This window comes from Patagioenas fasciata, chromosome 4 (genome assembly GCF_037038585.1).
Source record: "Patagioenas fasciata isolate bPatFas1 chromosome 4, bPatFas1.hap1, whole genome shotgun sequence".
Taxonomy (NCBI): domain Eukaryota; kingdom Metazoa; phylum Chordata; class Aves; order Columbiformes; family Columbidae; genus Patagioenas; species Patagioenas fasciata.
In genome coordinates this window covers 48,869,136-48,886,774 of record NC_092523.1, presented here as the reverse complement: position 1 = coordinate 48,886,774, position 17,639 = coordinate 48,869,136, and the positions used below count along the sequence as shown (strand labels likewise).

The 17,639-nt window shown below is 39.9% G+C and overlaps 1 protein-coding gene across 8 annotated transcripts in view; it reads left to right on the top strand.

The window, feature by feature from the left end:
• Window positions 1-17,639, top strand: part of FAM13A (family with sequence similarity 13 member A) — a 141,653-nt gene that overhangs the window by 19,548 nt on the left and 104,466 nt on the right. For all 8 annotated transcript variants that reach the window (XM_071807816.1, XM_065837401.2, XM_071807817.1 and 5 more), the window contains one exon: window positions 7,551-7,710. In XM_071807816.1, the coding sequence (XP_071663917.1) occupies window positions 7,551-7,710 (160 nt within the window). The remainder of the gene's footprint in view (window positions 1-7,550; window positions 7,711-17,639) is intronic.

Genomic DNA, 17,639 nt, shown 5'->3' with positions numbered 1-17,639 from the left:
AAAACCCGCCTGGACACATTCCTGTGTAACCTCATCTAGGTGTTCCTGCTCCGGCAGGGGGATTGGAGGTCCCTTCCAATATCTAACATTCTGTGATTCTGTGAGTTCCCTAATGAGACTTAGGTTAAATTAGCTGCCTGATGAAACTACCTCCCTAGGCTTCCTCTGTAGCCAGTGGAAAGAAGGAGGCTTCTTTAAAGAGAAAAAGAAATAAAGTTCCTTGTTTTGAGCGAGTTCCGGATACCTAGGATAGATGCTGCCTGCTCTCTTTTTAAAGGAGCATGTCTTTTTCCATTGATTAGGGAAGGAACACACAGAGATGAGACATTTAGACCAAAGCTTGTCCTTGTGACTACACTGCTGCCTCGTCTTAAGATGTTACTTGTGGGTGATGAAGGTGAACATGTCAGGATTAAAGCATTTGCTGTGTTAATGCAAAAAGATAAAGCATATTTTGAGAAGAATTGTCTTCCTTTCCAAAAGAAAGAAAACTCAAAAGACAGCAGTACATGCAGGGATTCATGAATATGAGAGTTAGTGGAAGCACAATACTTCAAATTTCTGACAATGAAAAGCAAAGCAATTTTTAAAGGTTGTGTTTGTATGGGCAGTTTGGGAATTTCTGTCTAAATGTATCAGTGGGGTTAAGAACATACAAAATAGATCAGAAGTATCTGACTCCCATGGCTAAATCTCTATGACTCAAACTCCCAAGTGGCTATTAGAATAGTTTTTAGTTTATTCATTACTTTGTTCAGGAAAGTTTAAAAATGAGCTCTGCATACTTTTTGGTGTAGAATGCAGAGAGTTGCAATTCGGAATTGCAGTTGGCACTCCTAAGATTAAACCGAAGTGTTCTTCTTAAAAGCTGTGTAGTTGTTGCATCAACTGTTCTTTGCTCCTAAGATGACATAGAAGAGATGTAACCATTTTTGTAATGTATAGGGTCCATGTATAGGAGGGGTAAACTGTGTAATTCTGTGGCAGAAGACTGAGAAAGGTGGAGTTCACTGGAGATTTAAACACAAGGGCCCTTGTGGCCACGTATGAATGCAGCCAGCCCTGTGTTCATGACACACATTGAAATAAATGCTCATATGCAAAAGAGGCAATGAAAGCAAGGCTTGACACTTAACAAATTGCTAATGTGTTTTTCAGAAGACCCAAATATGTCGGAATTATGGATGAAGGTGTTTATTTAAGCTAAGTTTCACCATCTGGTAATTCAGCTATGTTTCATCAGATCTTGATCTTTTCAAGGTAGTTCAGGATTGTGGTCCAAACACAAAGATTGTGAGCAACAGTTCAAATACCCTTTTCTCACATGTTAATGGATGCAGTCTTAAATTACTGGAACTGTGACCATTTGTATCAACAAAGATTTGATAGGAGGATGAAAAAAAATTTCCAGCGCTTGGCTTAGTCAGCTTGGTCAAGCAGCCAGAGAGAGATCCTCAGTATGCAGTTCAGAGCTCTGAGAGTAAGGCAGCCTGAAGCCTGCTTGGCAAGGACTCACTACTGGCTGAAGGCAGCCCCTCGAGAGACTAGCTGCAGAAATTAGATGTCAGCAGATGGTTGAAGCGTTGTGTTGTTTGTTCAGGGTGCCGTATGGGGTGTTTCTATGGGAGAAGAAAAGAAGGCTTAGCATCCAACTTGCCAGCAGTTACACTGCTGAAACAGGAAGATCTGGGATTTTTCTGTCAGAAATTCACACTCATGTCTAAAATCAGAGTCTGTGCAGCCAGTGCACAGCGTCAGAGAAGATAAAGCCCATCTGCTGATAGTGAAGGATTGCTTTCTGCAAGGTATTTTTAGTGACATTTTAGCTATTTAAGTATATTATCTTTTACTCCATAACTGAAGCCATTGAACAAATGTCGTCGTTTGGCCATTTTCCAGCCATTAAGACTTCATCTTAATTCTCTTAATCTCATTCTATTTTTCTTTGTCATGTTCTCAGTAGTTTATCTCATCTCCTAAACTTTCAACCCTTATTACTTTTATCTTATCCACTACTTCCCCTGCTTCCTTACTTGCTGTTGGACAAACTGCACTGGTGCTTTTCTAATGAAAGGTTATCATGTGCTTTCTGTATTTCTAATGAGTAGAAGAGGGGAGAAATGGCTGTGTTTCTTGTAATGAAGTGTGATGTAAGACATAGGAAAATGTAAAGGGCAAGGTCAAACAGCTCAAAAAAGGAAAATACGATGGTTTGAAATTTAGTGCACTATTTTCTTCTAACTTGGATTGTTCGGATTTATTGTAATGGAAGCCAAAGGTCAAGTATACAAAGATATGCAGCCTTTGAGGAACAATGAGCATGAAGGTATAGGAGCAAAAATAGTTGTCTTTGGGCTGATCTGTGTGGAGTATTAACACTTGCAGTGTGGTTATCCTTGGAGGAAGTTCTTGTCTGTTGACCTGAATTTCAGCTCCTGTAAGGCAGTAGCCTCAGTTATGGCATGTTCTGTGGCTCTACTCAGGATTCACAACTTGTGCTGAAGAGGAAAGAGAGAACCAGCTGGGTTTTCTCTTCTCCTCTCTGCTCTCTTGGAGCTGGGAATTAGAGGGGCTGCTGCACTAATCCTGTCCTTTGGTTGGGATGGTAAAAGGTCTGCCAGTTACAGAGTAAGCAGAGGATCCTTTTGCAGCTCTCAGAGAGTGATCTGTGTGTGGTCTCCATCTTTCAAGCCCTCACTAGCCTGACTTAGTTTCATTCCAACTTTTGAGGGATTGCTTCATCTCCCTAAAAGTGGCTGGCAAATGCAGGCATCCAGTTAAAATGCTAGAGTTAGATGCAGTTATTTCTGTATGATGACTACATAGTAGAAGGGTTATACAAAAAAGTATTAGGTATAGAGAAAAGGTAGGTTGTCTTTAGGTATGGAGAAAATGTAGATTGTATGTAAGGTAGCTGTAGATATTTCAGAGTCTACAGGCACAAATATGAGCCTGTTTTCAGCTGCACCAGTTTGTGGTCCAGTATGTTAAGACTTTCATCAGCTGAAGTACAGGGCCGAGTTGTGGCCATGAGGTTACATCTGTTATAGACATAGTAACATCTGTCCAGAGGGACAGAGCAGACTGCCTGAAGTCTAACCTCTTCAGATTACTGCAGCTCTGCTCTCAAAACCTTCATTTGTGCTTGTTGAGGGGCTTATAGGCATCTGAGGTACAAATGAAAATGTTTTGCAAAGGCTGGAGAAACGAAAAATCCTGTCCTCTGAGTCCTTTCATTCTTCGCAGGATCCCCTAGGAGAATGGTAAGGTGACTTTATGGTGCTCCTGTACAAAAAGTACTGTACAAATAGCAAAAATAGCAGTCAGACAAGAGAGAGCATATAGACCGCAGTGGTTTTAAATTGGGATTACGGTGCTGTCATTCCATATTTCTGCAAAGCCACTTAAGGAAATGATAATGTGCATTCTTCATCTCAGACAGGGTGGCGTCGAACACTGTTGGGAATTTGTAATGAGATGCAGTGTTTCACATGGAAATTGCTGGTTCTCAGTTGTGACAGGGAGCTGTCAGTAGTTGTTGCCTGGAGATGTCGGTTCAGTGATCTTGGTCCAGCTCATCACATTTAACCTGTTAGAGCTTGTTTACAGGGACCCTGAGGAAAATTCTTTAACACATGAAATGTAAGTACTTCCTTCATAATGAGTTATGGTCATTTCAGTTCTGAGTAAGAGTTGTGACACAGGGCTTTGATGTGGTTTAACCCATTTGAAACTAGCTTCATTAAGCATCCCTATGGAAGCAGGCACACTCTTGGCTTAAAGTGATCTGGTGGAACAGAAAGAACAAGTGAGCACTGGACTGCGTGGATGTGAGAGGCAGGCAGCTGTGGTGGGTGGGCCAGGCAAGCTGGTGCAACATTGTGCAGAAGTGTGAAATACTGTTGGGTTTCATATTTTGCAATGAAGGGCTGACAACTTTATCCTATTCCCAAGTAAAGTTTCAGCTTTGAGAACTACTGCTTTTTCTGCTTTAAAGTGGCTTCTAAATATCCTGTAAAACTCGTGATGCTAATGCACCTTTGCCCTCAGCCCTACTTGACTGAGATAAATGCTGTTAATGCTGGTGCCTCATTTAAACAAACTACATTTTTTCCAAATACTTAATGTGGAGCTGCTGTACTTTGTGCACAGGTCACTCTGAGCATCTGTCTCAGAAAGACAGGGTGTCTGAGGAATCTAAAGGGGGAGACTAGAGCGTTTGCTTCTGTCACTGCCTGTGCTATGTATCTGTTCATGCCTTTGCAAGCTACTGCGAGAACTCAGAGTTTTCTAGCTGAAATCTCTAAAATAGAGCTGAACCCATCAACATTTTTTCTCCCAGAAATGACCACAGAAATTACAGGTTTACTACTCCCTTATAAAAAATGTGTTTCTGGTAGTGAAACTGATGTTGTGCTGCCATTTCTGGTGCTGATACTGAAGTAGTTCATACATATCTGACTATAAGGGGATCAAATCCTCCTGTTGAGGATTTTGTAACTGGAGTAAGATGTGTGTCTAACTCTAAAAGCAACACAGTTATAGTGCCTAATTAACATGCAAATTAGACATAAAGGAATCATGACTGTGAACACAGTTTTACTGTAATGTTTTAACAGGGTATTCTCAAAAGAACATGAAAAATTTCCATGGAGTAGGGTGTGGATCGTGAAAGTGGTAGTGTGAGAGAATACTTTCTCATAGGACTGGGTTTCTCTAGTGAGCTGAAGTGAAATTTGTTGATATTACGGCTTTTCAGACTAAGAAAAGCTGAAGTAAGATATTCTTTTTTTACACACATTTTCAGAGAAGTCTAGTCAGACTGGTGGATCATGCAGTGTGGCAACAGATGGGTTTAAAATTGTATAAATACGCAGGGCGATATGTGCTTTTAATCTGAACTGTGTGCTGATATGAATATATGCATGCTGATTTAGTGCAAGAAAAAGGTCACCAAAGAATATAACAGTCCTTGCCATGATGGAGGTGTAATAACACCAAATAAAGGAAAAAGTAAATGAGAAACTTCGTAAAACATGCCTGTTCAAGTGGCGGAGAGATGGCAATGGTTAAAGTATGTCACACGGCCATTAAAATAAAATAATTTGTGCTGCTCTGCTTGATTACCACAAGCTTTAGCCTTATGCTCTGCATCTGCATATCACAAAGTGTTGCGCATATGCATCTTGCCGTACACGTACAGAACTGTTCAGAGTGTTGGACTTTTCACAGATTTGCCTTAATAAAGTTTCACTCACTATGTGGGGGGGAGGAAGACAAGAAAGCCATGGCATTGTGCAGAAATTCAATACTGTTTGTGTGCCTTGTGGAAACTTCATACACTGAGCTGTTTTTCAACCAGGAAGAATTTGTTGGTGTTAGCTGTTGCCAGAAGGGAGGTGTTGGCTCTAGTTCCCAGCAGAGAGAGTTTAAGTCAGGGTTCTGCTCTAAAAGTCATGAAGTTATCTGGAGTCTTTATTTTGACTTGAACTTGCTCTAGTACCTTTTCAGTCCATTTCCTAGGAATGAGGTTCATAGGGGTGTCAGGCCTGTTTAAGTAGTACCTGTTTTAGAGAAACACATCAGGAACAGTCAGGATTTACCTGAATTATCAAGCAAGCTCTGCACTCTGCTGACTCATTTAGCCAACATCATTTAGCATGGGAAGAGGATCCTCAAATCAGGATGGTTGTATGGCCCTATTGCATGCATACACTTTTCTTCTGTTCAGACCAGTTACTATCTTTTAGTGAATATGGGACATTCTTTAAAGTATATTGGCCCAAGTATGCATCAACAGAAGTTGTCCCATTTTTTCTTTATTTTGCCTGAGGCCAAGTTCCACACTATTGAAATCAATGGATTTATTTAAGGCAGCGGAGACTGACACATATTACAGGTGGCAATGTTCTGCAGTGTAAAATAATCCAGTTCCTTTAAACTTCATGTCCTGGGACTCATGAATTTTGAAATGATAGCAGTAAATATTCTCCTCTGGAGTTTACAAAGATGTGTTCTGTTGCAGTGGGATCCCTGTTGACGTTGAGATGTACTGCACAGAGAAGAATATTGAGAAAGATCAATGGCATGCAGCCCCTACAAGAAGGCACTTTTTGAAAGCAAATGTCTGTGAGCATCTGCTTTCAGAGCCTTCTTATTGAAATGCACATCTGGCCCAAATTAACTACAGTTACAGATTTACAGTAGATAGTTATTTGTCAATTTTACTTTGCTGGTTATAGTAAATAATGGTTTGCTTCAGAGTTACGTCCCTGTAAAATAGCTCAGATGGCATTTGTTTAACTGTATGAGAATTGGGTTGTTTTTTTTCCTCTTGTACAGTCACTAGTTGTCCTCAGCCAAAAAATGCTTGAAACTTTTTTTCGTTTCTGGTTTTCGCTCCCCTGCTTCTTCCCTTTAAATCTCTCTTGTGTTTTCTGTACCTCCTGGTCTGCAGTCTGTCACTTTATAAAGTCCTTAGAAAATTCACATCCATGCAGCCACTTTGTGGGTTATTGAGAGGAGAGTGCATCTGCTGGAAGTGCTGTACAATGGCAAACAGTGGCTGATTGGAGAAGTATTTTAAATACTGAAGAAGGTTCTTCAGAGACCTTACTTTTGCATAAAAACAGAATTTAAGTCAGTTTTGGGCATCAGGTATGTAGTGGAGGTTAGAAACCACTTTTTACATTAATCTTTTAGGCTGTTCTGCAGAAGGCAGTCTCCATTTCCATGTTTTAAAAAACCTTGTGAGTTACGAGTTTACTTTCAAAAGAAAAGGCAACTCAAAAATCAGATTAAGAAATCTGGTGTACAGTGTTGGGTTACTTGAAGATGCGAAGATCTTGCTTAACTTTTAGTGTTCTGCACAGCACCTGAGTTTTCTTAACTTTTTGGTTGATCTTGTATAGCTTTGAGGTCATTGCAAACCTGAGGGAATGGCAGGAAGATGTGCCAGGAGAAGTTTAGGCTATACATTAGGAAAAGGTTCTTCACCCAGAGGGTGGTGGAGCACTGGAACAGGCTCCCCAAGGAGGTGTCATGACCCCAAGTGTTCAAGAAGAGACTGGACAACACCCTCAGACACATGGTCTGAACTGTGGGGTTGGACTCGATGATCCTTGTGGGTCCCTTCTAACTCAGGACATTCTGTGATTCTATGAAACCACATTTTTGAGCAGTCTGACTCTTCCCATTAACAGTTCAGAGCATTTACATGCCTGATACTGTGTGTTGCAGTCATGAACCCAACTTTTGGCAAAGTGGGTGGTATCTTATTGAGTGGTTGTCTCAATTTGGTCTCTACCTAGATTCTGTGGAGTAGATAGTTTGACCAACAGATACAGTATTTAATATGAGTGAGAAAAATTGCAAACAAACTGTAATAGTTGTTACCACCATAGATGCAATCCCCCTTTCCAAGACAAAGTTTCCTGTGCCTGCTAGCCAGACTTTACCCACAACTAAATGTTAGAGGTTCTGTGCAGGAACTTTTGTGTTAATATGCTGAGGATCTATAATGTTCCACTTTGTGTTCTGTTCAATTGTAGTGTGCCCTCTGGATTTGAAGGTATGAAAGAACAGGAGATCTGCAACAAGATAATGACAAAAATGCTGGAAAATTACAATACCTTGTTTGAATTGGAAGGTTTGAAGAAGGATGAAGAAAAGCCTGTATGTGAAGAGTTAGCAAGAATTATTTTGGTAAAGGTGAGTATCTCTAATATTTTATTATGTTATAGCAAATCCATAATGCAGGCTTATTGCAGGCTTCAATTCAGGAATCTTTTAGCTAAGTGGGAGTCAGGCACTGTTATAATAATGTTTTATGTTCTAGATTGGTATACAGTTTACAAATCAATTCTACTGATAGGTTGATTTTCATTACTCATTGGAAAGTTGATTCTATTAAACATCTTTATTCTTTATTAGCTACTCACAGTTTTTTAGTATATATAGGAATACGTAGGAAAAGTATCTTTAAAAACATTTAATTTTTAGCGGAGGAGGCAGAATAATTGGAGGAAGCTTTCAAGTTTTCTGACATGGTGGTTATTTATAGTGTATGTCAGTGATGATAAACTTTCCTACTTATGAGACTCACTAAAGAAATTGCCAGTTTTCTAATGCTTGAACTCTTGCATGCAGTAGGAGCCATCTGATCTGTGTCATAAAAGAACAAATGCATCAGAGAAGTATTTTGCATGACCTGGTTCACAGTGTCCAGAACACAGCAGGCCATTTGTAAGCAAAGTTACTGCTTCTTGAAAAGCTATTGATGAATTCATATCTACAGGTAACTGGAGAGAGATTTGCCAAGTCATCCTGTTGGAAGGAGTGAAAAATGTAGAATGCTCATGACAAAGCTCCTATGAACTGGGGCCCTCTGGTTTTAAGAGTGCTGCACTCAAACATGAACCATGGTGGAATGGGGGAGCAGGCAGCAAGAAAAAGGAGGGAAATGAGGACCTGCCCTCTACCAAACCCAGCCACATTTATCTAAATGGCTCTTTTTGCTTTTCCATTGCAAGCATCAGGAGGGTGAGGAGGGAAGATTTAGATGACCTTGCTCACTTCCTTCTGTGATATTTCTGTTATCTCCTCCCACAAGTCACTCACTTCATTGCCAGTGTTGCACCTTTAGTCACTGCACTGCCACCTTTCCCATGATTGCCTTCACTCTCTCCCCTTTCTCAGTTTTCCATGTTTACATTTTCCTCCTGAATTCCCACAGCCTTGTCCCACTGTTCTTCTTGTATTCACATCTTCTAGCCCTTCATTCCCACTCCAGAGAAAAGGCTGGCAGTCTGTAGTGAACTGCAAAAGCTGCAGCACTCTGGATAAATGACCTTCAATCATCTTCAGTTGCTGTGCACACATGCACACAGTCTGTATTTCTTTGCCATCCCTTCTTTTATGTTACTGAGTGTGGAGGTAGCTTTTCCTCTGGGTTAGTAAAGTGCTTGTGGTAATGTGACTTTCCTTATGATTTCTCCTGGGTGTGTAGTGTGGGGCTGGGGCTTATTGAGACACTTTTCCTAGGCAAGCATTAATGCCTCCTTTTGGTTGGAATGCTGCTCTTAGCTGTACCCAAAAGGTAAGGTTCCCAAAATGGGGATGGAGGTACTTATAGGAATAAATTAGGTTTTACATTGTGTTAAGAGAGTAACTTAATGATGGTCAAAGCCATTGGTGCTGATCCAGGTGTTTCTTGATTAAGACTTTGGAAAGAGCACCTATAAGCATGAAATTTCTTACACAGGGGGAAGAATGTCACAGATTTGCAAAAGGACTAACTTGGATCAAGATTTGAAAGCCAGTGACAGTGGTTTAAAAAAAAACATAACGGAAGACGTCAAAAAGTACAACATTGAACAATGCATTTCTCTCTACTATGCCTTTCCAGCTTACTGCATTACAAAATTAGCCGTGCTTTTTCTTATCTCTCTTCGTGGCTTCAGGCACTTACTTTGGTGCTGAAATCTCAACTGGAAGAACAGGAACCTACCTTTAGTGTCTAAAGTTATTGGGAGAATATGATTTCTGCCTGCAGTCTTTGGTTGCTCTTGAGATGGCATATGGGTCTGTTGCATCACATCATTCACTCATAATGGTATTTGTTGAAATCAACATCAACCTGAAATAATTCATTTTGAGCAAATACCCAGAAAGAGGGTGGCTTATGCCATCCCAATATGGGAATGTACCGTCTCTCATGTGCTCAGTCATGCGTACAGTCTTCCCAAATATGTATGACTCCTGACACTTCGTGGTCTGGATATCTTAAGATTTTCTCACACTTTGGCCATAAAATAAATGAATTTTTAAGAGCAGGAAGTACTGCTCATTTAAAATTAAAACAAGAATATGTGGATCATTCAGATAAAGTCATGAAAGCATCAAGCTCCTTTGAGAAGTGTATTGGAAAGGAAAAACGGATTGAGTGGAGCAAGTTGCATCTTGTCTACCATGTTGGTCATAGGAAGGGGAAATTCACATTGCTATAGACTTCCAAAAAGAGTAAGACCATTTCAATCAGGTACAGAGAGCAGTAGCTCAAAGAAAATCTGTTTTAAGGAACCCAGAAGTTAATAAATTTTAGAGATGGGAAAAAGATATGTGATTCTGTAGGGCTTTTGGTAGCTGACCTGCCGTTCTTGCAATGTATGTGCACTGAAGAGGCACAGAAACACCTTCACCCCACTTATATTTCTTCTTTCAAAGATTACTCAGTCATTGGGAAAGACAGGTTGTGCCAGGCAAAGGGATTTCTTAGCTTGCTTTCTCAGTGGATCATAATTTGGAAAGTAAGGGAGCCAGAAATTTCTGTGAGCTGCGTTCCAGTCCCTGCTCTGTTCCCAGTACCGAGAAGTTTCCTCTTGCTCATTGCTCAGGTGTATGGTAGGATTATACTTAATAATGGTGGGGAGTTTTTCTTGGGAAACCTCTGTGTTAAAAAAGAGAAATTTTCCCAAAATAGAAAATTTATCATAGAACAGTTTCTCTTTCAATGGAAAATTGACCTGGAAGGGCCTGTAAGGACTTCATTAGTTGCTCACTCCACTTGCTAGAATGAGACCCATACAATCTTCCAGGCAGGTGGCCAGCAGGTGGAAGCATAACATGTACTTTCTTCAGAAACACATATTTAGAAATTCCTTCCCATAAAATAATTACGTGGTTTGAGATTTTTATTTCAAATTGAGTTTGTTGGGGTTTACAGGTCTAATTTACAGCCAGCTATTATTACAATCCATAAAACTTTTAACAAAACTTCAGTTTAATTTCCTAACGTGGTGAATGTCTGAAAGGATCTCAGTCTGTTGATCGGTAGACTGCTAGTTAGAGAGAAATGTGTGAAGAAATCAGTGTTCTGATTAGCTATCTGGTCTGTGTTGTATTTTTCAGATTTTCAAGGTCATAAATACCTATTTTTTTATTGGGCAGTGTTATGTGTGAACAATTAAGTCTCTGACAGTATATCTGCACTGCTGTGCATTTATCACATTACAAGTGTCAGGGTTTTATAATAAAAAGTTGTTTATGTTTTTCTTTGGAACAAAATTCCTGGTGTGTTTAGGCATAGTCCTGATAGATTTTTGTGTCACTAAACTGAGTGATAACTCATCCAGTTAAAGATTAGTCAGTCTTGAGTTGCACTATGGCAAATTTTATCATCTTCTTGAATAAATAGGTTTATGAAATCTACAGTAACCACAAAAATAGTAATTTTGAATGAGGACCTTTCAATTCCAAAGTTCTTAAGGTGCTGTTGAGACTGCAGCTGCAGTTGTGTTGTGTAGCTAGCTAGTATTGTATTGCTACAGCTGTAATGAAATGGGACCTTTGAATAACAGTGATTAGGCTTCTTTGATGATCAAAGATAGGCAGTGAAGAGGATTTTTATTTAGTTCAAGTGGCCAGGAAAATCTGGGCAGGCAAACTAAGTACTGTGAGACTCAATCTTGGGAGATTTCTGGAATTACACCTTCTGCTGGTTTCAGGTGAGACATGTCATAGTTAGTAATATGATGGTTTTTATCTCAGCATTGTCTCCAAATAAAACATACAACACCTAGTTGTGCAGGGTTACAAGGTTATTTTTTTTTCCACTGATTCCCTCTATTGCCTTCTTGACAGAGCACTTTTAGTCTTAAGAACCAGTGAGTTCGGAGCACAGAAATGTTTGCACTGGAACACAAGCACTGGCATGCTGAGAATGCTGTTGCTGTCTTGAGTACATATTTGGGATGTAAGCAAAAGGCTTTTACCGTTCTTCTCCTGCTATGTAGTAGAATACATAGCTCTGTTCACCTGATGCAGAAGAGAAAGCAAGCGTATTTATAAAATGAACATTGTAACATTAAAATTAAATTAAAATTCAGTTACAAAGTCAAGTAAAATTGTAAAGGTACAATGTCAACATTGTGAATATAACAATAGGTGCATTCTGATAACCTCTGAACAGGGACATTTCACTCCCTGAAGAGCTACAGAAATTGGTCTCTTGCTGGTTTTTGCCAAAACTAATAGTTTCAAAACAACCCTTTTATTTTGGATGTGTTTAACTTCTTGCATTTTTATCCTCTTCACTTCCTGTCTTCTAACAACAGCTGCCACTTCAGTTGGGAGGATTAGTTGGCAAAACACTACTTTAAATGGCTGCAGAAGTGCATGCACTGTGTTCTGCAAGCTTGCTGTTAGATTTCTAAGGAGCCAAACAATCCACTGCAGGTAGCTGCATCTTTTGGGGCTTGGTGTGGGCAAAGTGTGTGGTTCCCAACCCAGCCAAACAAGCCCCGAAGTGCATTTTTTATGTCAAGAAGAGTTGGAGCGCTGACTTTGAAGGAAGTATTTTGAAGTGGAGTGCTCGCTTACTCCTTCTCATTGAACACTCATATCAGATCATTCAGCCCTTGGTAGGATTTGAGCCCATCATCCCTGGGGAGAGGTAGGAAAGGTAAGATGGTGAAAAAGTTCTCTATCTTGACTCGGCCTTGCTCCCTTTGCAGTGAGTTGTAAAGCTCCATCTCTACTGAAAGCCATGATTTGTCAGATTATTTCCTCAGATGCTTGGAGCAAGATCTTCACTCATAAATGTTTCTTTCCCTTCCTCAGCTGTTTTCACTTAAATGCCTTAGCATGAGGATCTAATCCTTTGACAAGATCCAGAAGAAACTGCTGAAAACTCAGCAACTCCATGGCTGAGTGGGCTCCCCCTAAATAAGTCACCCTTCCCTGCCACCTCAGTGTTCTGGCCACGTGGTTATAGATTCATCAGACACAAGAGCAATCCTCATTTACGTCAGGAAAAAAGGCATCCACTTCTAATCCACTTTATGCTGCCCTGGCTATGCCTGCAGGGTCTAGATAGTTTCCTTTATTCTTCTTTCATGTCTAGGACCATTTTAGCATCATGTTAATGGTCAGCTTTCAGTACTGGATTGACTTTCTCATCAGGAGGAACTGATCTCATTTGAAAAGCCTTTCTGAAGGTCTCAACAAATATTTCCATTTCTCTCAGTAAGCCCTTATGTGGGCAAGTCATGCCAGTTTTCTCCTGCCTGGACCAGGGAGCCCCCAGGTGCAGGAGTGAGTTCACATGAGAGATGAGAAGATGGGTGGAAAGTGCATGAGGAGCAGGAGCACCTGTGGAAGTCTGTCTCTGGTTTTCTGTTTAGTATTTCTTCAGCTAGTATTCACTTTGCAGTTGTCTGCCAGTGAGCAGATGGGCATGTTTATAGTAAGGGTATATAGTGATTCAGACAGAATGACATTTTAAGATGCGACCCGACAGGAAATTAGCAATATGAGACTTGTAGGGGAAAGTTTATAAGCCTCCAAATCCTTCACCTATAGCAGATTCAGTCTGGAGTGAGGAGAATAGTTATGTTTAGTTTGTGATTCAGAAAGGCAAGCAAAAAAATCAGATGATCCCCAAACAGTTCCTTTTGTAATTTTGAAATACTTTTCCAGTGCTTCTGGTTCTGCTGTTCTTAACAATTCTGTATATGTAGTATTAAAACAGAATGTTTCTGCTCTTGAAGTTCATTAAAACATTCACAAGATTATCAATCTGTCACTGGTGGTATTACTAAATGCAGTCCTGAATATTAACACAAATATGTCAATGCTAAACTCTATAAAGTAATAAATGATTATGCTGCTATTTCTTCAGTTAGAATTTCACCAACAATGTTTTCATTTTAACACATTAGGATTTAGCAAGTTTAAAGGGAACAGGGGCACATAACAAATGTCTCTCTAGCCCACTGTCTGTATTTCTAGTATACTATAGATTTTTTGAGCCCAGATGGCAAATTTTGCAGTTGAGATGCTTAGGAGCCTTGCTTTTACTCTCTCACAATTTTTTTGTTTAAACAAATACCCAGTGAAACTATCATTGCCCTATGATAATATCACATAGCCAGAATGTAGAGAAAGTAAGATCTAAATGTATATGTGTGTCCTGGTCTGTATTTGCAGGTTTTACCTAAAATGTTTTTCATTCATTGTCTGTTGTTTTTTTGTTGTGGGGTGGGTTTTTTGGAGAAGAAGGAGTGACATCATGACTTAGCGCTTGGGAGCAGTCCCTCTTAGTCCAATAGTGTCTTTTGAAAGGGAAGATTAAAATGAGCACCAAGAAACAAGGTATAGTAAAATAAGCATGTGAGCCCATGCTCTAGTCAGCTGTTTCTGAGCATCTATGCTGTACCGATCGAGAAAAAAGGAGATTAGGAGGAAGATGAGAAGTTTTCTACTAAGACAAATCTCTCAGTTCCTCCTCTTCAGATTCCCCAATGTTTGTTCTGTTTCTCATTAATTTGTCATTCAGTTAATCAGGTTACACAAAATGATCAGCGTTATTCCCACTGTGTAAATTAGCAGTCAGTGCTGTCTTTGTATCAAGGACACATTGCAGGCAGTTAGAACGGATCCAAAGTGATGAGGTGTAAGACATTTTTCAGCCTGTGGGGGTTTAATTTTTGCTGACCTCTGCCATTAGCTTCACTTGTAGTACTTTCAAGGTGGGAGCTTCAGAGGGGCTCAGTGCTGAATTAGTTCTTTTTCCCATTGTGAGGGTAGTGAAATGCTCTTTGACTTCAGTATAAGTCCTGTGCATTTTTGAAAAGCGTTGCTGCTTTGCAGGATTTCTGGTGTCCCAAAACTTACTTGTAATAGGCAGGTCTCAGGGCAGTCTAAGAGCAACAGGAGTATGTGATGCGAGGGACACAGGGGGCCAGACGCTTTGTATGTTGTCTGAATATGAAAATCTGATCTATCCAGCAGATCCCAGCAGCACTTGACCTTAATTACCAGCAGGGAACATCTCAGTTTCACTATTAAGAACAGGGTCTGTTCTCTCTGTGCTGGAAATCTTACACTGGTAACAAGAACAATGTAGAGACACAGGACTCCCTAATTTACAGCAACATCAGATACTCCTTGTAAAAGTAAAATTGCTGAATTCCACGTGTGAAAAAGATTTTTCCTTGTGAGTATTTTGATTTTTAGATCAGAAATGTAATTTAGCTTTTCTAAGACTGAGGTTAAGCAGCCGTAATATGAGATGCAGGTCTGGAGAGCCTGGCTTTCTCCCATAGCTAGATCATGTTTTTCTTTTAGACCATACTTTTTCTATTTGTGAATAACATTACAGTAAATAGATACATCAGATTCGAGTTTTCAGAATTGCAAGGGAGAACAAAATGTTCCCCTGGAACTGATCTTAGTTCTGTTGTTATTAAACACAAACACATATTAGGTACACCCAGCAAGAGAGCAGTCGTGTTGTGTCAGTTAGTAAATGTTTGATTTGGTGGTTTTTTTTAATCTTGGATTCTGCTGCAGGCTCATTATTCGCACCTCAGCCATGAGAAGCTGAGTTGTGCTCATTAACCTATTGTAGGACACCTTAACCTTGCCAGCTGATATATGACAGGCATTTAGAAATTGTGGGGTGGCCACAGAAGGTGTTTTTACTCAGTGAAGTCTTTGTAACCTTTTACAAGTTCAGGAATTATATTTGGTCCTAGCATTACCAGTTTAACGTTTTGCAGTATTCAGTAACCAGTCCTCTTGGATGGCTGAAGACACATCTTTCTTTTCCTCCTAAAAAATACCATATTCCACAGAGGCAGTTGCCAGTATTAAGCTATATTGTGGGTTGTTTACTGTGTTTGTCACTTCCTTTTCTATATTGCAGTCCTCTCTAAAAATAATGGATTTCTGCATCTCTTTTACTTTCATATCACAATTCATGACCTTTGCACATGTTTCGTGGCAATAATTGCAGTAGGTTAAGGTTGCACTGAAGTGAAACAGAGTAACCTTTAGCTGTTTATTAAGTGATATGGTCTTATGTAGAAGGTCATATATATAAATAGTCTTGGGAGAACAAAAGGAAATGAAAAGGGAACTGAACAGGCTATTAGTTTCATATTGAAAAGCAGTGATGTGTTTTTGCAAATGGTGAGATTTTGCTTTTTACTACTTCTGTCTGAAATGGCTCTGTTGAATTCTGTATTAAAGTATAGTGTAAATGATGGCAAGGTAGAACAGCAGATAGGAGGAAGAGTAAAGTTGACACGATATCTATGTGCCAATAGCAACCAAGGCAAAAATCCCATATATAAATACTGTTGTTTCAATCTTTGTTACCGGGTTTGTTTAGATAAGAGAATGTTTAACAGCTTTGCTAACACTGTTCCCTCTTCAAACAAGGATGTTTTCATCACTTTCTGGGTACAAAATGGAAAGATTACCTAATACATTGTGAAGAGGTTTTTTGTTTTTTTTTTTTTTTAATTAATGTTCATGCGAAATTGTCTGTATTTTTCCTGAACATATCTGTGCCATGGAGTGACAACTCTGTGAACTGCTATCTGAATAAAAATTAGTTGTTCCCTCCAGTTAACATTCATGAAAATACCTGTGACCACATTAATGAGAAAATGCCTTTGAAAATTCCCGTACCATTGGCTACACAGTTTTAGTCTTAAAAATACAGATTATTCGATACATTATGTGCCTTATGGAGCCTTAGTCAACCATGAGCTATTTTGTGTGAACACAGAGGGGAAGAGATTCCTTATTTTCTCCTTGTGAGCAGGAGGAGGAGCAGCTTTGTAATTACTGTGGCCCTTTTGCTTCTGCACTGGCACCCTTGACAGCGCTGCTGCGTGTCACTGTGCTGTCATGCTCCAGGGGACAGCACTGCTTTGGGTAATATTCCCCACTCAAATCAAATGAAAGGAGAACCAGGAACTTCGAAAGTCACCATTTCTTCTGGACCATTCCATGAGCAAGGCTGTTGTGCAGTATGTTGTAGCTTAGGGAAGAATCACGGGTGTGACCCTGCTGACACCTGCCTGAAGCAGAGGCTGCATTGCAGTGGTACCTGGGGTGCTGCTGAGGGAAACAGGGTGTTTCCTCCTCTGTGCTGCTTACAGCTGCTGACCCAGGAAAGACTCAGCTGTTGCAGGCTATCCCAGTCCAGTCAGCTAATGCATCATTTCTGCATTCTTTCAAAGCTTTGAATTCACTGGATAATCCTTTTAATGGTTGCTTATCCTACACAAGAGTGGCTGTACCGGCTCAGACTTGGGGTCCATCTAGCCTCTTGCCCTGCCTCCCGCACTGGCCGTAAGCAGATGTCCAGGGAGGAATGATGATAGAGCGGCAAGGTGTTTCCTTCAATTACTCTCCCAATTCGTGATGATTCTCAGAGGCTTTTCTGATCTTAATGTGGTTTGTGTATTTAGTGATGTCTAAAGTAATTGTCTTTTGTACCCTTTGCACATATGTAAGTTTTTTGCTTCCAACATGTCATCTGGCAAAGAATGCCACCAGTTGCTTCCTCTCATGTGAAGAACTAACTGCTTTTGTTTGTCACAAACATGTCTTTTACTAGTGTCATTTGAAGGTCACCTGGTTTTTTTTACTTTTTTCTTTTAACTGAAGAATATAGTGAATGGTCCGTCTTTTCTCCACAACCCATGACTTTGTATATCTCTGTCAGATCCCTGCTACAAGCTACCATGATCTTTTTTTTTTTTTGTAATGAAAAACTAGTATTTATATTTGCAGCCTGAATCACTGCACTGACAACAACTGTTTTTTTCTGTCAAGGCCCCTGC